Here is a 21,144-nt window from a genome sequence, read left to right as displayed (position 1 = left end):
TTAACAGCTCACCTAAACTGCCTTTTAATGAGAGGAGTGTGTATGGAAATGGAATTGTCTCTGGACTCACTCCATACATTTACATTCTCCAAAAGTGCCACTCTCATTTCAGTGACCATGTATTTGGCTTTGGGATGATGTGATAGCTTTTCAAATGAAAGTAAATTATTATTTATGATGCACAACACAACTCATGTTTCCATTAGGTACAGGATTATCATAAGCTTGATACTCTAGAACACAATCTAACTCCAATAGTGGAAAGAATGTTTCACAATTTTGCAACCCAAAATTACTTATTATTTAAGAAAAAAAAATTAAACTGGGCAAGCTGAGTTAGAAAACTTCTGACTTTATCAATTCCTTCTGTAAGGCAGCTGCATGACTCACTACTATAGCTTTAGGTACTCTTCTTTAATGTCCCTTAAACAGCCAATATAAAGTCTTGGGGGAAAAAAGACAAAGTTAAATTTGCAAATCTAGAAAACTTTAGGAATTAAATAACTGATTTGCTGTACTCAGCCTGTGACTCCTGAATTACAGGAAAAACAGTCGACCATGGAGGACATTGGAAGAAATGTAGGTTCTCTCAGGCACACTAACAATCTAAACAAATAAATATCTCAGTTCTGCAATAGAGATCCACTCTCATTCCTCTGAGCTGGCTTTTTTTCATTGCTAGCACCATTCACAGACAGCCTGAAGTCACTTGCTGCAATGGTATGCAGTTGCCAGGCAGGTTTGCAGACTGCGTTAGGAATGCTGAAAAGCAGAGCAAGCCCCAGTTGTGTCAGGAGGTGAGGAGCCACATCTCACATCCCCAGGAGACAGCTCAGGGCCTCCCTGGAAGCCTGGCCAGCAGAGTTTGAAACACACAGGGTGACCTGTGGGCACTGCCAGCCTGAGGTGTTGACAAGTGAAAGCAGGGGGACAGGGACAGCACAGCAGCGAAATGGCAGCAGAATCAGGCCACTGCAACGGAGTATCAGGAATGACACCACACTTGGTTCTCCTAATGGGTACCAGAGCTGTTTCCTTGCAGGTGCAATGTATTTGATGATGTGTTTCTGTCAAATGACAGAGCTTTTTTATTTTCCTTTAGAAGATACTGAGAGGCAGACTGGTCACAGAGCGAGTATGGTTAGGAGGAAGTGTATGCAAAGTAAAATTCCCCTGGAATTTGTCATGGACCTCAAGAATCTATTATGCATGTACTGTCATCTTGACAGTATTCTCTGTAAGCTTGTCTCAAGTATATTATTGAGTTTTTCTTCAGCAACATTAAGAACTTAGTGCAAAAGGCTTAAAGGAGGCTGATTTTAATAAAAAGAAATGTTACAGTAGGTAATCTTAACTTGTTTGTTCCTCAGTAGATTTTATGCTCCCTACCTCCTGAAAGGCCATACCCAATACAGTTATTTAGCACCGAATTTAGTACACATATCTACTGAAGAATTACAATTTCTTCTTCACCAGGAATCACATCAGATGAAGGTATATCAAAGTACATACCACATACTAAGAAAATATACTTCCAGTTCTTCCTGGATGTCATATAATCTACCAAGGAAGTAATTTGAATTTTTAAACAAACAAGGCCCTCAATTTCTTCTCCTATTAAATGCAAACATTTTCTAATGGGTTGAGTTGAATAAACAAATTGGTGTATCCAGAATCTGCATTTTGGTCACAAGACTAATTTATAAAATTTCTACAGCTTGAAAAAAACATTAACATGTAAAATGTGGTGTGCCAAACAAAAAAAATAAAGCTATGCCAAAGAAAGACTATATTTGCTGACCGTTTTCTTTGTATCCCATCCCTAGGATGACCTCTGGTGCTCTGTAGTAACGAGTCACTACATAAGGCGTCATCATAAAACTAGTTCCTGCAGTTCTGGCCAGTCCAAAGTCAAGAATCTTCAAAGTGCAGTCTGACTTTACTACTATATTACTGGGCTTTAAATCCTTTAAAAAGAAACATCATATATGACTGCTAAGACAAGCACAAAGTAGCCTGTGGTTCACATTTTAAAAAGATAATATTGCTAACATTAAATCCCACGCACACAACTAGGTTATTGCTATAACTTCAGCTTTTTTCCCCTTGCATCAATTTATGTGCACTCAGCAGATTACAGAATTAATTCCTTTATTGTGCTTGTAGATTTATATAGCAATTAAAGAAGGAAAATACAACCAGCATTACAAGATATGTTAGCAATGTCTGAAATAAATTGAGGTTAGTAAGACGTGTTAGCTCTCAGGAAAGGTCTAGAAATTGCTCACTGGAACAATAATTATTACTACAATGCAGAACACAAGTAACATGACAATTACTTGATTCAATAATCATCTTGATACAAGAATTATTAGAATTATAATGAATGTAAAAGGTTCATTTGCTAGTTGAGGTTACATTACCTCTTTTGAATCAATATATTTCTCTGAATAGAAATCTCCATGCCCACATGGTTTTAGTTTCCAATTTATGACTTGGTTTTATGTTAAGTTTGGCAACCAAACCCAAAAAGACACCATTGAAAAACTGCCAAAAAATTAACACAATCCTTGAATTGGAGTGGAAAATGCTGACATGACTTCAGATTGTTTTGGTTAGCAACACAGTAACTATTCTCCACACGTGAACCCTATTGACAATAGCGCCTTTGCAACATTTATTTATACAAACACTACCCTGGCTTTCTCTGTCATCACCTCAGCAGGATCTTACACACACCTGAATGTCACAGAGTAAATATTATAGAGTAACTTCAGAATAACTTTGCAATCATAAAGTCATTCATAGCATACAGGACAACACAGATAAGACTAAGATACTTCCTTTCCCACACTCTACTGAGATTAATGAGAGAAAAACCTGAGATGTGACAGAGAACTCCAGCACCTGAGCAGTAAGCATTTGATAAGTAGCCCTATCTGTCTTGTTTCTTAAAGACTTAAAGGTGGATTTCTGCCAGATTTATGTAGTTTTCATTTATATTTGGATGACTTTCAGCAATCTCCTCATAATGCTAAGAAAACTGCATTAAAAATCAAGAGGAAACAACAAAAAGAATTCCAGTACAACAGAATTTTAATGACCAGCTGAAACTCTTGCATACATACATATTCACACATGCATTTCCACACAAAGACTCTGCAGACAACTTTGGCTTAAAACATTCTCAAATACCACAATTAATTTAAGTTCTATAAGGCCTTCTGGCCATTTAATATGCATGTTTCAGATTCTGCTACATTCCTTTTTATTATCAGCTTTATTTCTACACACTTATTATTTTCAGGATGTTCACTGCAGAATGCCAGGCGCATGCTCAGGGTATTAACTACACTCATCCTCCCCAAAGCAGCAGGATTAGCACTCAAAATGTTAAGAGATCTTCTCTTTGCTTACCAAATGCTGTCCATTCTTATTTCTGAACACCATGTAGCTGTCATGAAGCCTAGGATTAAAATGATGAATTGACTTACACTACATTAAAATTCATGCAGAGATGCAGAACCTGCATCTCTTATATATATATATATATATATATATATATATATATATATATATATATATATCTTCTGTTAAATAAACAGAAACTAAAAAGCTCATTTGGGAGTGATCAAATTAATTAGGATGGATAAATATAACCAGAACCTATAGCAGAAAATTTCTCACTGAAGCTTGAAAATGTAAAATGTCAGTGCTTAAGAAACAGATTCTTGCATGGCCGTCTCCCCATTAGCCAAAGGAGGAGACAGGGACATCTCTGGAGGATAATTCATGGCTTCTTGGGGGCTTTTCACTTTCTAACAGAAGATTTGTGAAGGGCTTCCGTAATTAGGCCCCTTGTTAAGTACTCCAAATTGGGCAGAATTCACTGTTTCAGAGCCTCCATGCGAGACTAATGAGCCACTGTGTGTCCCTCAGAAAGTCAGTGAGGCACAACTCTGCAATGCTGATCATTCATCCTCAGACTATGAAATATAAATTAACGTGTACTTCTATATTGGCTGGAAATTGCTTCTCTGCAAAATGTATGAACACAGTAATGTTGATTGGCCAACATCTGTTAAAGTCAGTGCAAAGTTATGGTCAAATCTTTACCCATTGATATGGCAACTAAGTTTGCCCCTACAACTTCAAAGTGAAGTTGAATGAAACTCCTTGTGTTTGATCTCTGCCTTGTTCCATGCCTCTAGCTTGCCATCAAAAAACCACTTAATTCTAGAGTACAAAGAGTTACCACTGCAGCCACATGGTCTGTGTGACACATGCCCCTTTGCAGGATATCTTCCTTGTACTCCAAGGTTTTGTCCAGCTTTCTCCATAGAGAAACAACACTTTGACACTTTGCATCTTGATGCAAAAAGGCACAATGCACTTAGCAGGTAACGCTGTGCCTGAATATCCTCAATCTTCTAACAAAGTCTAAGAAGAAGGTCTCAGCTGAAAATCTACCAGGAAGACATGCAAGTGAAATGTCCTTCAAAAGCATCTGCACATGTCCTTTAAAAGCATTCATGCATACATATGGTGCTATTTACATAGCAATTGTATTTAGTTTTCTTAGGATAGTTTATCCCTGTATGATAGGAAGCATTTCAAAGAGTTAATCCATATTTACAGAGGAAGGAATTCTAACCTCAAAGCTGTCTTCACTCTTGCCCAACTAACTAAGTAGTTACTTCTTTTCTGTAAATGTAAAAATGTTTAAATTAATCCACAACTTCTACAGGATCAATGCCCACTTCAGAGGAGTACAAACCACCCTGAAGCAAGCACACTTTTAGAAGCTCCCCTAAGCTTGTGCTAAGATCCACAGAGAGACATTCTTACTTTATGTACTCTAGCACATCCAGACAATACACTGTTTTCTGAAACTAAAAAAGACCTAGGAAAATCCACAGCATTAAACTTGCACACTTAAATATTGAAGAGGAAATGTGAAACTGTATGCAAACCATTATTTCAGACCTACAGGCACATGACATTAGAACACCACAGGCTGCGTATTTTCAGTCATAAGCAATGTAGTACCACAACACTAAGTGGAACAATCTAGTTTTGCTGAGCATTCCCAGAACAGTGCAAAAGGCCCAAGTGACCTATTTCAAATGCCCACAAGCAGACCAAGCAGCATCAGGTATAATGCCTGGTTGCAGGCAATGCTCCTCCCTCCCTTGCACATCTCTTCCAACACAGCAGTTCAGTGAAATTGCATGCAAGAAGGAAGGTTTCACTTTCATTCCTTGAGCTCTTCACTGGAATGACACAGCTAATGAGTACTAGAACCAGCTGAGCAAAAGGAAGCAGTATTTGCCCATTCAAGCTGTATTTTCCATTCCAATAATTGTCCCTGTTCCCTGGGGAAAAGATGGCACACTGAAAGAAGTGTCAGACTGCAGATCCAGCTTGCAGACCATTCAACACTCCAGTCACAATGTAGTGGACCACTGACCTGGACTAGCATCCTAACACAGCAATTCCTGTGGCAGTGCACAGGAAGTTATAACCAGACAATCTCAAGCAATTTTTAATCTATATACCATTACATACAAAATGCTCACTTGAACAGGCAACCCTAAATTCAAAATTTCTTGACTAAATTGCAACACACACGGGCCATTTAAAAAGCTGCAGTCAGTTTTGCCTGTTAACTAACTGAGTGAGTGATTTGTGACACACAGGTGTTATCCAAGTTCCAATGACAAGTCTTTATCATCATCATCTTATCTGGAGATTTCAGATAGTTATTCATTACTCTGCTAGTAAAGGAGAAGAAATAAAATGGGCAGTTCTTTCCAAAGATGGAATTTCAGGTTTGGTTACCAAAACAATAAAGGCAGAGACGCTTCCAGATATCCCTTCCTGCCATGACTACTAAAGTAGAATATTATACAGAATTAGAGGAGGTAATGCAACTCACTGCAAAAATCTTCAGTTTGCTCTGGGCAGATTGTTACCAAATCATTTAAACATTAAAAAGGCTCATTCCAGAATTATTCTGGAAAAAAGTGTGATGATTTCCCTTCAGCTTTCTCTCCCTGCCTATGGGACAGGCTATGAAACACCCTTCATGCTCCCATTTCTAACTTCTTTTATCTTTTAAATACTCAAGAAAAAACCAGGTGCAATGCAAATTATACATTTTAGTTCACTTACCCTATGAATAATCCCAGCTGAATGAAGATGTTTGATACCACACAGCATTTGATAAAGAAGATAGGACATTCGTTCATGGTCCAGCTCCATCTGAATCACTTGGCAGAGATTTGCATCCATGAGCTCCATCACTATGTAGCTTATGAAGAAAAAAAAGAATAATCAGATAATACTGCCGTTTTACTATATTCTCTCTCTTAATCATCTTTCATAAAATAAATTCTCAGCTTTAGCTCAAATCTGACTTACACATCTTGAAATTCTTCCAGGGATTTTTGTGGTGTGAACACATTCAGTAGGCCGATTATCTGCGGGGAGGGGGAGAGGAAGGTAATTGTACTACAGCAATAAAAAGTTGCAGAGTCAACATTTCAAAACTGGTAACTATTATTCTGATATGAACCTCCTGGTATACACTGAAGCTCAAGATGGCCTAACATAACGTAAACAGATCCAAATGATTTTGAAATGAGTATTTTTCCTCCACAAATCACATAATCTAAAGACACTCCACGTGTTAACAAGATGATATTCAAATCTTAAAACCTAAGTAGCTTAGTCACTCTTCCCCTTCTTCCTACTTTCAGTTTGAAGACTTGGTAAGATTTTTTTTTGTACATGAGGGATAATAAAATTAAAACTGATGAAGACTCCCTAAAAGAGACCACTTGGCCACTGACAGAGGTGAAGAAACAACTTAATCCAAACAGAAAAACAGGTTCTTACAGATGCATTAGGACATTTTGCATTAAGAGTGGACAGGATGTACAGAAAGAGGTCAAGCTACTACTCATGAAGAATCATCATACAAATTATGCTATTAGGTGGAACAACCTTCAGTGAATCCACATATATACCACCTGTGTGAGAAAATACAAAATTTTCCCAAAAAGCTAGAAGACCGAGTAAGTTTCCTATGACACTCTCCCTACCTAGCAGCCAGGAGAAATTTTGTCTTCCTGATGGGGGATTAAAAGAGAGGTAAAGTAGACTGCACACATCTGACTCTGAAGGAAGAAAATGGCCAACACCAGCCTTCTGCAGTTCAACTCCAATAAATTTATCACCTATCTGCTTCACATTTCTGTGATCTTGTCTACTGCACAGCTTCATAAATACTGGACAGCTACTGCTGTCACAATATAAGATTCTAAACTCATTCATGCAACAGGGGGAGAAAATAAAGGTATTACAGCCTATTTCTTTTTTCTCCTATTTGTCTAGCAGCAGGATACACTTACCAGCCATGGTATGCTTACTTGACAGCTGCTTGTAAATTTTAGCAATATAACACTGAGTCCCTAGCTGAGCTTGAAGGGAGTATTTAAAGATTGGGCAGGTATTAAAACTAGTCAATAATAGCTCTTCTGCAAGACACTTCCGTACTTATCATGGAGATACAGCTATGCAGTGGAAATCTCCTCTGAAAAGTCACCTTCCAGACTTTTACAAAGGATAACCTTCCAGTTAATTCTTCAAGATCTGAAGGAGGACACTGCACTCACATTTTTGTGATTAACACACTTCATAAGAACAAGCTCTCTGTAGGCTCTTTTAGCGTGGGTTTGGTTCTGAAAAGGTCGGCTTAACTTCTTGATTGCAACATTCCGCTCAAGGATGGCATCATAAGCTGCACTGTAATTAAAAATAACATTATTACATCTCTAGTGTCAAGGTCCTTTAAGCTGTGGCAGTTGTAAACATTTCCAGCTAATTTGTATCATGTCTGCAGAAACCCCAAATTTTCAGTGTTATCCAGCTTTAGGAATGTGATATAGCAAAGTGCTCTTGTATGCTGAGTGTATCAAAATTTAAAAATATTTTCAAGCTTCAGAGCATTAACACATGACAATCTCTACAATATAATGCAGTATTTCTGCTTCCAAAGATACTGAGTTCTTGCCACTCACTGGCAAGAACAGACCATCTATAAAAGATCCAAAACACTTCAAACATAAAAAGCACATCAATTTTACATAAAATCTTCACACTAAAAGGGGGACGGCAGGAAAATTAGGTTATAAAAAGGTCCAATGCTTTAAATTATGTAGTTGCTTAATATTCTGATGACAATGACAGCATCAAAGTCAAGACAAAAAAAATGCTAAGAAAACTTTAACCTCTAGATGTCACTGGCTTTAACTTGGTGAAAAAAAACCCCAATATTTTGTTTACAGACTAATGCCAACACTGTCATACGATTCAGTGACACAGGCTGTTTAACTGATGAAGACTGTTATTGGAGACAACTCCCTTACATATCACATTTCCAGGACAGGAAGGCATGGCTTGTTTTTCCTGTAAGAGCTAATATAACAGATGACTGCCATGCAGACTCAGGAAATATTTATCTGTTACTAAAAAAGTCTCAGCAGAGAAAATATTATTTTCTTGTCTCTTCTCAAGAATGGTACTCCAAGCTAATGAAGAATATCTGCCAGTAAACAGTAGGATCTATTAAATCCAACTCACTACTTTAAGAAGTGGATTGTATGTATGTAGGCTTGAATGATTTGTAATTTATCATGAACAAAACCTCTAGACACTAGTAAAGAAAAAGAATGGGAACAACATGTACTGGTAACTTTCTTTGATGTACATTTTCCACTATAATTGGAATTCCCCCACCTGCCCCAAAGATAAGGATTATTTTAGGAAAGGTGGCCAACATAGGACTTCTGTTCTAGTATTTAAACTTCTGCATTCCCTGTACATAACAGAAGCCTAGAGCCTATTTCAGCACCAGGCCATCTACTTAATATTCCGCCAAATAAAGTAGGATCAGTTACAACAACAACAAAAAAGAAACAAATACAAACCATCACCACAGACAACAAAAACTCCAATCCAAAGAAGTGCACTGTATGGAGACACATGAGCAAGATTTAACCACAGCCCTCATCAGGGAAAGCTGTGATTTAACTAAAAAGGCCTCAATTACAACACTACAGCAACTACAGATGGCCCTAGAGTAACTACATGGTCAGCTTTGGGATCTCCGCTCTAGGAAGGGCAACAAATTTGGAAAACAGGCAGTAGTTAACATATGACTGGCCATCAGGACAGTAATAATATCTAAAGCTTTTACTGGCATTTCTATAGCAACTAAACAAACTAGTTAAGCAACTGTCTACATCCCCAGTCTGTGAACACACATGTAAACAAAATTCAGATCAGTTATTTTGTTGCTGCTAGTTAATACCAGTAATCTTAATGCCAGAAGTTACCATTTCAAAAACAACTCTTTCTAGTGTTTTTTCTTCAAATCTAAATTTACACTGTTTTATTAATCCTGCTAAAACACACACATGAATTGAAAACCCACCTATACCATTCTCTTTACACTGATCACGAACAAGATCAAATTAGTAAAGAGGTGACAGAACTGAGATTACACTCTCCCCTTTTTTTTCCTTGATGCTTTTGTATTTTTATGTACCCGGTTAACATCTTAAGAGTTACAATAAACTGAAAAATTGGCAAGGTCCTTTGATATTTACATCCTTCTCAAACATTCAAAAAAGCTTCCAGGAAGGTTAAGCCAACATTTCTCTTTGAGGCAATACCAATGCACAGGAAACAGTGCCTACAAGCAGCTAGTTGACAACAACCTAAATCAACTGGACACTTTTCAGTCCACACAGCAGAGCTCTTACTCAAAGAATGACACTGTCAGGTCATACTTTCCCAAACTGCATCAGACACTTCCATATGACAGCCAGCATCCCAAATACTCACTCACTGGTATCAAGGACTACTCAGATTGTGAAACAGACTCCTAACAAGCCATTTCAAGTAGTGCAAACATTTACAAGCAGCAAATATTATACAGAGTATTTCTGCCTTTTATTTCACTGCAAGCAGTGTGGTTTATGATTAGGTTTAGTTTCTTTATCCAGTTTCTTTTTTCTCCATTAATTTACAGGACTCAGCACAACTGGCTGAATTTGCACAGAAGGACATCAATTCTAAAGGTGAACAGGTCAAAAAGCAACAGCAAGCCCTTGCTGAGGAAAAATGGTCACCAGTTACCATCCCTGTTTTGCCCGTAAAAGGTAATTCTCCACACTCTTGGCTCTCTAACATACAACACTCAAAAAACTATGTTAAGGAAACCCAAAGGTACATTTAAATTTTAAAGAAACCTTACCAGACTATTCCTTGTGCTCCTGATCCTATTGGTTTCAAATTCTGATACCGTTTCAATACGGTGAAAGTTGAATCTCCAATTTCAACGCTGTAAAAATTGTTGTCACGCTTGCTCCTGCTCATGACGGCAACTTGGCTACTTCACTTCATCCAAATTTTGCTTCTGGCCTATGAAGACAAAATTGGAAAAACTAAGATTTTACAACTGTATGGAACCTGACATAAGGCAAAACTCCTTTTAAGACACACAAGACATTTCCCAAATAAATCCCAAGTGCACATATAAGTTATTTCTAGTGACTGCAGGAGTAAGATGGCAGGTGTTTGAAATGCTGTAATGAATGATAGAAAAATCTTAGATGGAAATGACAGAAGATCAAAAGGCAGGAAGCTCCACAGCATCCAGAGAGCTCCACGAGTCCTCCCATCCCTCCATATACACTTGCAGCACGGGAGCAGGGCCTGGGCCAGACACTCTCCAGAGGCCCCATTCCACCTGAATTATTGCATAATTCCATAAATAAAAGAGTGACAGAACACGAACAAGTCTTCCAGACATTGCAATCATTAAAATACACTTGGTCACAACAACCAGGAATACCCGACACTGATATGAAAACACATACAGTCAATTGAAGTCCAAAAAGGAAAACTGGCCTTGTCAGACATCTTTCATGAGCAAAAAGTAACAATCACAGAACAAAAGTAAGCGAAAAGGATTTATATTCCACCAAAGTCCTCTCGTATTAAAAAAAGAAATGCAACACCTCAATGCAGATGTCCCACAGGAGAAAAAATAAAACTGCATCATGGCTTTTACAGTAATATTTCTCATTTCTTTAATGCTAACAGTGCACTTTTAACTTTACACAACTTTTGAGTGGAGCTATAAGAGATGCCTAGTAGTACAAGTATGTGACTAGAAGAATTGTATTTGTTTCATCAGCATGCTGTCTTCCATTGTTATTAACTTAAAGAACATTTTCCTGTGTTATTCAAGTCCCAAAGAGACTCTTGCCTTCCATATGCCACAACACTATACATTTGTTAAATTTTAAGCAAGCTTTGAGAATACAGACAGTGCAAACATTGCCTCCACAAATAATAACAAATTTTGCACAAGTAGTATTATTCTTAGAATCTATGTATTCCACTTTTAACTAGCTAACCCGTATTCACTTCACAGCCAGAGGTACAATCAAAACACTCTGACGTTCTCTAAAAAGGAAACATTTTTAACTATTTGATATATTACTAATTAAAAATGCACAACGTTAATTGACATTTATCTCAAAAGAAATGTCAATTTCAAGACCCCTTTTCCAAAATGCTGTCAAAAAACCAAACCTCTGTAATAAAGAGTTAACTAAATACCAAAGCAGCTTCTCTCAGTGTTTTGGCAGTTTCATTAAACGCTTCCTTCTCCAGCTGACAGGAGAGGCATAATTGGGCAATAGTGACTGTTCCTTAACACAAGGAAAAAATCTGTATCCAGACTGTACTGGTAGGGTGCAGGTCAGCTTACTGGAGGGAGACCAAAAGCCTAATTTCTTAGCAATGTATGACACCAACCCCAGCTCTTTCTTATCTATCCATCTTATCACTAAGTCTTTGGATTCAACACTTTGTTCACAGATGTACTTGCACACAGTTTTGGAATAAAAATGCCCAACAACATATAATGATAAACCGCCCTGTGAATTAGAAAAGAGAAAATTTGTTGTGGACAGTATGAAATCAGCCAAACACATTTTTGAAAATCAGAAAACAAAGAATGAAGACACTAATTCATGTAATCTTACATTTGTTCATCGTCAGCTGAGAAAACCCCAGTACCTTGAATTTATCCACTAAAACTGTATTAAGATCTAGTGATACCTGCACTGACCAATGCAGGATTAGCTGGAACAGCTTAGTCAATAGAACTCTGCTGTTTGGTATCAGCATCAAGATAATGAAAACTTAATACTTCACTCTGGATAATTCCTCAGAAACAAATGCAGGAAGGACTCTCCCCTCCTTCCAAGGTTTCCAGGTGAGTGCTGGCACCATTCCATTAAAAGTCAGTATTTTGAATAGTCAAAGCTAAGTGTTTAATTGCATTTTCTTTCATTTTGGTAAACTTCATAGAATCAAAGAGTGAAACCAAGCAAGTATAGTTAAAGAAAAGGATCTTGAGAGATAATGTTCTCTGAGAAAATAATTCCTTTATAGTAACAGATTTTACTATATATCATACATTGTATTATAACCAAGCAAATTTTATTGCTTAAAGTCTTGTAATTTGCTACACATTCAAAACTGTACAAGGAAGCTTGTATTTACTAACCATTTTATAATTCATAACAGTACTTTAGTACACAGCAGCATATAAGAGAATTCATTGTTTATTTTCACTAATAACATGAGGAAGGAGGGAGAGATATCCCAAAGTGAGGAAGAAGTGTGTCCACTTGCTGTTAAATTCTCATTCCTTTCTCTGCAGCCCTACATGGTGTTCATCAAAAATTATCAATCTGTACTGTGACAGCAAGAGGTACAGTCTCTCTCTTGATTGTACATGCATGCTCTCCTACCATAAAACAGATGTACTAAGTGCTTCAGAAGACATGGAGCCAATTCTCAGAAAAGCCATTTCTCCTTGCACATTTTGTTTATACCTTCATTAGACAATACAACATGAAAATCCAGGATTCATCTTATCCTATAATACATAATCTCTTACTTTAGGAGTATCCATTTATGTAAGAAATCATACATACTCAGCTTATTTCTACTTCAATGAAGTACAGCTGACAAGATATTTTCACATCCCAGTACCTTGAAATACAATAAAACAGAAGAAATTAGAAAAACCAGAGATGGGAACAACCATCATTAACTACAAGTTTTGCATTAAATCAGACTTGGTTTTCATGATCATGACTTCTAAAGCAATCCTCTCCTAAACAAGCAAGGACCAAGTGAGCTAAGTCTTGGAAGAAACTTTGGATGTTAAGCCAGCAAACAGTCTCTGGGACAAGGCATGTCTGAGGTACAACACAAACACCAACTGACAGTGATCTGTGTACATGTGCTGGCACAACTGTTATACAGTGAAAGATTACTACAGGAGCTGCTCTGAAGTAGGACTGACAAAAAATGAAAACCATGACAGTCAAAGAGATGCAGAAATGGAAGAAGGCAATATTAAAATAAAACAATTACATATATTAATACAGTAAATAATAATATAATCAACATAATATAACAACATAAGCTACCTATCAATGATGATTCAATAACTCCATTTAGAAGGCATCTAACACCATGAAAATCAATGTTCTGTAGGAATCTGTGGTTGACCTAGAAAAATCCAACAGTTCTTCAAGTACATGCTAGTTTGCTACTGAATGCAAAACAAATGGACAGTGTATATAAAGCTCTTGCATTAATGACTCTTATTTAATTTCTCTGTGAAAATACAGTTCACACATAGCTGAATTGTATGCATCATGTGTTTTTGAATGCTTGTATAATTATCAGCTGTCATGTTTAAAGGTATCTGGATAGCTGCTAAATGGACAGTTCAAACACAGCCTAGTTTTCACATATGCTTGCTTCAAAGGCTCAAATTTAGGCTCAAAACAAAAGAATAGTTTCTAAAGGTAACTTCATAGCTCATTCAGTTAGTCTCAGAAGTAATGATGATTTTAATGTTTTGTTTGCCCATGCTGCCCTCGAAACTGAATGTTGTCTTTTGCAATACTTCCAGCTCTGTTAAATATTAATGCAGATAGAGCATTTGGATAAAGAAGTTCATATTAGCTGGGTGAAAACTGCAGCAAGATATTACTAAACCATTACAAATGCCAAAGATGTCTAAAAACCTGAAGCTTATTCTCAAATGGAATATTCTCACTGCTGACTCTAGGATTTGCATGGCTTTCACAGATCAGATGGTTTTAAGCTGAACAACCTCCAGCTGCCTGAACTACTCCTAATGCTGCCATGTGTTTAAGGAGGTCTCCAGCTGCTGTGCCCTGGCAGTGCCTCTCCCCTCAGCTACTGCACACCTGCATTACACAGAACCTTGCCTGCTCACACCACTCACAGGCCAGGAGGCACAGCACAAACTAAAAGTCAACAGCTCTGATCTCAGGAGCTATTTTCTGCTTGCAACTATTAAACAAAACCACAAATATACTGGAGTGACTCTTGTATAGCTCAGGTCGGAAGGACAGTGCAGGTACATTTCTTAAAAGAACTAGATTTTAACATATCTTCTGTCCACCAAGAAGTCAAACTTCACTTGTTACAGATTCAGTAAAGCAAAGGTGAACACTAGATCTCAGTGTTCACCAGGAAAAGAAGTACTGAGGCTGGGGAAAGCTGCATAAACATGACAAGGGCACATTTAGATTTCTATGTTATGACTTGCCTTCTGCTTTCAAGTTCAAACAGAAAAGGGCAGTGTCACCCTGTTTGCTCAAACACAAGAAATTTAAGGCACATTTAATTTTTTTAAACTTTAGGACAGTTACATTTTTTGTAGCCATTTATATATGGAGAATTCAAAGCCAATTACTTGATTTCCCAGAACCTATTGAGTATTCAACAATAAACAGATGGCTTTCTCCACTAAAGATGGTAATTTCAGAAAAGATGACAGGCTTGGTACAGACAAATAAATTTGGCTATAAAGCAAAATATTCCTGAGTACACAACAGCAAATGAATCTTAAAAAACTGTAATATGGGCAGTTTAAATCAAGGAATTACACTGGCTTGGCAAACATTTTTGCCAGATTGATACATCTCTTGCAGAGATATAGAGCCCTCTCTGTTAATCTAACTCTGTCCTTGGTAAAATTTAACAGGGAACAACTACGTAGAGTCCTAAATTAATAAACAATGGACTAAATCTACTAATATGAATGCAACCTTTGCCATAATTTAATGTTGCAGTTACAGGTTCCTATAGTGACTTACAACATGCTCCAGCTAGATCACATGATGACTTTCCAGTCATCTAGGAAACTAGATACAGTTTTCTTCATATGTGCCATCTCACCTTATTAAGACAGGGTAATTGAGGAGTTCACTGGAAGGGCAGAACATACAAGGAAATAAACCACCCCCTTCTCCACTCCAGCAGTCTTTTCTTGGCCACTAGTCACCTTACTACAGTTTCCATAGAACAGATGATAATCTATTTAAAGGTAATTGCAATGGACTGAACTTAATTATGCACTCCAAAAGTCACCTAGAGACCCTTTTATAACAAAGAGGTACCTACTACTTAAACAGCACAGGTTCACAGTGTCTAATAATCTGATTTTAGTCTTCACACCTGATGTCTTTGCCCAGATTCCAGTTCTGTTTGGAACAGACAAGTAATCCTATTACCTTACACAGAGGGAGCTTTCATGCAATGCTTAGCTCCAGATATAAGTATATAAAAAGCATAAAGGGCCTCAAGAGCCACGAGGTCCTCAGAGTTTTCACCCTGATTAGTAGTGACTGAAGAGTTTTTCCAGATCTTGAATCAAAACAGAAATAAATATTTAAAATTTACCAAGGAGAACATGAAGACAAAAATAACAACAAAGCAGAGCCTGAATTAGTAGGAGAACATTTGGGTGGTTTTTAACCCCATCTGTAACACATGCAATGAACATGATGCAGGAGATTAGAATCCAAGTGGCTTGAGGATGAACTGAGGATGTCCTAGGGAAACACTAGAGATACTGATAAATGCTACTCAATTTATCAAAATTCTTCAACAGACTCCACACTCAGCCCTCTATTTTTTCCTCTTACAAAAATAGGCAAACTTTTATCTTTTATACTACTGAAGTAGAATTTGAGGGGCAGGAAAGGAGAAAACCTCATGGAAAAAAAAAACAGCAAATCTTTCTTTTTAATCTAAATTATACTTAGCGAGCTTCCTGCATTTGAAATCTTCCCCACACTAGTATTTATGTACTTTATAAACTACAATAGAAGGGGGCAAAATGAGTCAAGAAAATTTCATATCTACTGAAAGCCAGCTTCCATCTCAGAGACAGACTAGAAGTCATCAAAAGAAAACAGGCATGCAAAAAAGGACCTATCCAGAACGCATGTTCTGTTTTTCATCTTAATTCAACTGACCTGCTGCTTTTTTCAGTCACTTCAGTCAGCCCACGAAGGGGCTGTGCCAGCAGCTACAGCACCTGGGTAGAGCACAGGTAAACAGCCTGATCCCCAACCACCACTGACACTGGGAGCTTCCTTGTTTGCTTTGAAGGGAGGGACAGGAGAGGGGAATTATTACTGACAGCCAGGCAAGAGGAACATACTTATTTCTCAAGTAGAGCTTCCAGCAGCAGCTGCTGGCAAATGCCGCCCCTTGAGTTTTCCCTTTTCAGGCTGTTACTCGCCCTCTGGTGAAAAAGCCAATTTCATTGACTCTGAGGACAGACATGCTCTGTGGTGTCACTGAAGCAGGGATGCCCCAGGGATTATATTTGCAGTCAGTCATACAGATAGGAACTTGAAGCTGGCATGTTCTCCAGTGCTTCCCCTGTCAGACTTCTCTGATCAATACTAGAGCATCTAATCAAAAGTGAACGTTTCCACTAAAGACTGTGCTATTTTGGGAACCTCACCCCAAATGGTTTCAAAACTCACAATAAAAGGTTAATAACAAAATGAGGAATGAGCTCAAACAGCTAGTTTCCAACAATGTTTTTTACACCAGTGCTGGAACTCCCTGCATCAAATTACATTCAAATACTATTCAGCCTGAAATAGCAACCACTCACAGGTGCAGTCACCAGTGCCAAAATATTAACAGCTGAACCTGAAATTAGGGAAACCTGAAGTTGGGGACAGGAATTTTTGTATAAGGCAACTGGAACTTGAGCTTTTCCACTTCCATGTCTCAAGTACCTTGGAACAGTCTGGTACCCTGTCAGAAGTAACTAATGACTCAGAGGCTGTTTAGTGGTAAGGAAAGACCTCCAACTGGCAGCAATAAAATTAAGCCTGTAACTAGCAAAATACTGATACTGCCTATAAACAGGGAGTGTAAGATCACATGCAAACATGCAGAAAGCCACAAGAAACAACTCCTGTTGTTAAACACTGCTCCTCCACGTGAGCCATTTCCTGGCACTGCTGGCGCAGCTGGAAGGGACAGAACCACTGAAGCTCCACCAGAGATTTCACACACTGCTCCCCATGGAGCACAGGCAGAGTCAGCACCTCCACACATTTCCCTCAGAAGCTCAAAGCAAGCATTTATGCAAACCAAGTACAACATACCAGTGTTTTCTCATCCTGCCTGCTGAACAAGGGTCAGCTGAACTGCTGAACCTGCATTCACAGCTTCTGAGTACCCTCTATATAAAAATCAATATCACTGCACATTTCTAAAGCAAGTTCTCATATTGTGAAATATCTCTTGCAAAACATCCAAAATAAGACAATCACTTCTGGTATCACTAAAACATTAGCTTTGTTTAACATCAAAGTCAATTCATCTGAGAACTGAATTCTTTATAGTCAGATTAAAACACATCACACACCTTGCACAAGCAGGATGATGAACCAAGTAACAAATGCACCACAATGAACTACTTACAAGCAATATAAGTTTTGCAGTGATTCTTATTTCAAAACAGGTATTTTTTGGTTTTTATCAGTAAATTTCCTATTGAGAGGATTAATCCACCTTCTTTCTTTTGCACCTACATTTCTCTATGCTCTAAGACATTGTCCCATAATGCCATTAGTCTACAAATTACAGCCCTTTTACTACAAAAAAAAAAATACTCAAAAAATGCATATAATAGTCATTCATGAAAAGTTAAGGCATTATTTGTTAATGGCACAGGACAATTAAAGGGACTGCCATAAAGCACAGGAAAAATGCCACATGGGCTGTATGTTTATCTTACACACACACACACACACACATTACCTAAACCAGTCAGGTAACTGATTCACTTCTGGCACTTTGAGCTAGTCAGTTTTATTTTTCTTTTACAACTGTGACTAAAGCAGCTGGTCATAGAAGAAATTATCCATACTTTTGGTTTAGGGCCTGCTGGCCTATTAGGTAAAACACACATTACAGCCACCAGCAGGGCTAACTTCATCACATGGGAAGTTAAACAAAATTAAGATTCAGAAAAATGAGAAGCCAAAGCATAGAGACTTAAAGTAGCCTGAGGGCAAGGAAAGAAAGATGCACAAGTGAACACATGCTATCAGTTCCATGAAAAGGTGAAAATTTGTGCTTGCTTATCTACCATTCCTTCAGCCATTTCCCTCTCCCCTCTAAGCAAGGAGAGTCTGCCAGTGTGTGACAGGGAAATGAAACCTCACATTTCTTCATCATCTGTGATTATTACATACCAAGTGCTATCCAGATTGCCAGGTTTCTGAAATATTATATCTTTAAAGGTACACAATCTAAACACGAACCTATCTTTAGAGAAAAACACCACCATAAATACTTAAACCTATGGAAATTTGCACCACGAGTTACAAAGCTTAAGAATTGCCCAAACTTTATCTGAGGCTTTCAAGTTGATTTTGGTGATAGACACAGTCCTGGTGATCCAAATCAGCAGCAAGTAAGACAGCAACACTTACAACTTCCCAGCACTTCTCACAGTCAACTCCTACAACACAGCTGCTCTGGAATACCAGTGCACCCTCTCTGGAAAAATGTCACCTGTGGCCAACAGCACTTTACTAATTCTTACCAAGTACAGATCACTTCTAATCTAGTTCACTACAGTGCCACTCTGCTGCAATATGGTATTTCCATTCCATGTTTTCCAGGGGGCTGCATTTTGTGATAAGGCTACGTGTGACACAAAGCTTAACATAGGAGGTTGTACAGTGAAATGATGTATTTGCAATAGAATACACTGCAGAGTTCATATATTCTTATATATTGTTTTATTAAGTCATTAGACATCAGCAGAGACTGTTTTAGAAAAAAGTATCTTCCATTCCCTTTAAAAAGGGTTTTAGATTCAAATGCCAGGAGGCTGTAAATGAGGCAGGCTGCAGCATGCAATACTTACCAGCCTGAAAACTGGCATTTCTAATGATGAAGATTCTCATCCAACCTTTCCTCTACACTTTTTTTGTTGACTCGTGAACTGTGACTTTAATTAAACATGAAGAAATTTATTAGGTAGCATTTTTCTAGAACAAGCATTATCAGAATGAGTAGTGCTATATTTACAGAAAAAATATCACTCTGCAAACTCTGCTGTGCAACATTTGATAGGAGAACAGCTCTACAGCTTCTTCAGTGTAATGTCATATGAAGCGCCACTACAGACTGGTTCCATGACAAATCCTATTATCATAATATATGATAATATAAGATGTTGTGTCTTCCAGGTCAGTTTTGTCACAGAAATCATAAACCACAATAGCTTCAACAAAAGAAAACTTGTGTAACTCTACATTTTGGTAAAGAAGCTGTTATGACAAGAGATTAAAAGACTATTCTTAGCAAAACTCTCCTTTTCAGAAATAATAGGATAAGACAAGGATCTTCCAATTCCTTAATCCTTTATCAAATAAAAGATTACAGAAAAGAATGGTAAATGGGGAGAAAAACAAGTATGCATGTTTTTCGAAGCTTAAAATATTCAGGTTTATTGCAGGGCACTATTTGTCAATTTAATTTGGTTTGGTTTTTTGTAAATACTGCTCTTAAAATATGCAATCAGTGAAAATTCAGTAAAGCAACAGTTCAAAAAACTGTTCTATTTTAAGCATCTGATTTAACTGTCAGAAGTGCAATCTGAGTGCCTGGTGCTGGACCTTGAAAACATGTTTAATCATAATCATGCCTAAACCATGACTGAAACCACTGCATTCTAGGGAATGCCATTCCATGTTGCCTTACGTAGCTCCCTTTTCACACAATCGTGTGTCCTGGCCCATTCAGCTTACTCAGGTACTTCAAAAAACGTAATCATGTATAACTTGAAATTGACAAGAAAAGAATAAATTACTAATCTGTTTCAGCTGACTGCCTAAAGCAATGCTAACTCCCACCATTCCACAAAGGCCTGCCTTCATATGGCAGCTCTCTGCACATCCAATAACCACTGCCAAAGCAACAAAGAGGCAAACCATCAGCAAAATAAACCAGTCAATATAACTCAGAGTGCCTCAATGAGATCTGCACAAGTTTAGAAGCAGAATCCTACCCTGAGAGCAATTCTGGAGTGGGAGGAAATGCTTGTTCTTTAACCTCTTTTTGCAGGGGAAAAAAAAGCATATAAAAGCTAAATGTTTCAGCAAAAAACAAAATTAAATGGTTTTTTTAATTGTTTTAAAGGACAACAGTAAACAAAAGATACCAGATACCAAGTGACCTAAAATAGTAGTTAAGTATCAGTGATCAAGAGGACAATAGCTATAGAACATTAGAGGAAGGAAGGATTTGGGTAACAGCTGGGAAAAAAGTTTTCTGAATGCTTTAAAACTACATTGATTTTAACTTCTAATCCCAGCTACGAAAACTTAGAATCCAATTATGAATGTGCTACTTTTGTTAATTCATGCATTTATCTGTGAAATACAAGCAGATTAATGTGCTATAAAATCCTGTCTAAAGTATTTGGCATAAAATACCTCTATAATAAGAGCTTTAGAATGGAACAAAAAACTTGAATACATGACAACTTCAGCACTAAGAATTCCTAAAGAGATACCTCTTCTAACACAATACAGTACTTTGCACAATTTCTTGGGAGTGGGGTGGGAAGGAAGGCAGCACATTTCTAAATAAAGCAACTACTTTCTGGGTAATTTGTAG

At 37.6% G+C, this 21,144-nt stretch overlaps 1 protein-coding gene across 7 annotated transcripts in view; it reads right to left on the bottom strand.

Annotated features, from left to right (window-relative positions):
• MAPK8 (mitogen-activated protein kinase 8) overlaps window positions 1-21,144 on the bottom strand; it is a 170,558-nt gene that overhangs the window by 12,924 nt on the left and 136,490 nt on the right. For 3 of the 7 annotated variants that reach the window (XM_066555121.1, XM_066555126.1, XM_066555127.1), the window contains exons 2-7: window positions 13,086-13,143; window positions 10,325-10,491; window positions 7,680-7,809; window positions 6,424-6,482; window positions 6,175-6,313; window positions 1,802-1,967 (exon numbers count right to left, since the gene is read on the bottom strand). In XM_066555121.1, coding sequence (XP_066411218.1) covers window positions 1,802-1,967; window positions 6,175-6,313; window positions 6,424-6,482; window positions 7,680-7,809; window positions 10,325-10,446 — 616 coding nt within the window. In that variant the 5' untranslated portion in view covers window positions 10,447-10,491; window positions 13,086-13,143. Of the gene's footprint in view, window positions 1-1,801; window positions 1,968-6,174; window positions 6,314-6,423; window positions 6,483-7,679; window positions 7,810-10,324; window positions 10,492-13,085; window positions 13,144-13,586; window positions 13,752-21,144 lie in introns of those variants that run through there. The other 4 variants (XM_066555124.1, XM_066555125.1, XM_066555122.1 and 1 more) reach the window with 2 other exon arrangements.

The sequence above is a fragment of the Molothrus aeneus genome, chromosome 8 (assembly GCF_037042795.1).
Source record: "Molothrus aeneus isolate 106 chromosome 8, BPBGC_Maene_1.0, whole genome shotgun sequence".
In the NCBI taxonomy this organism is placed as follows: domain Eukaryota; kingdom Metazoa; phylum Chordata; class Aves; order Passeriformes; family Icteridae; genus Molothrus; species Molothrus aeneus.
The sequence above is the reverse complement of the archived record's forward strand: the minus strand, read 5'-3'. Positions and strand labels throughout refer to the sequence as shown.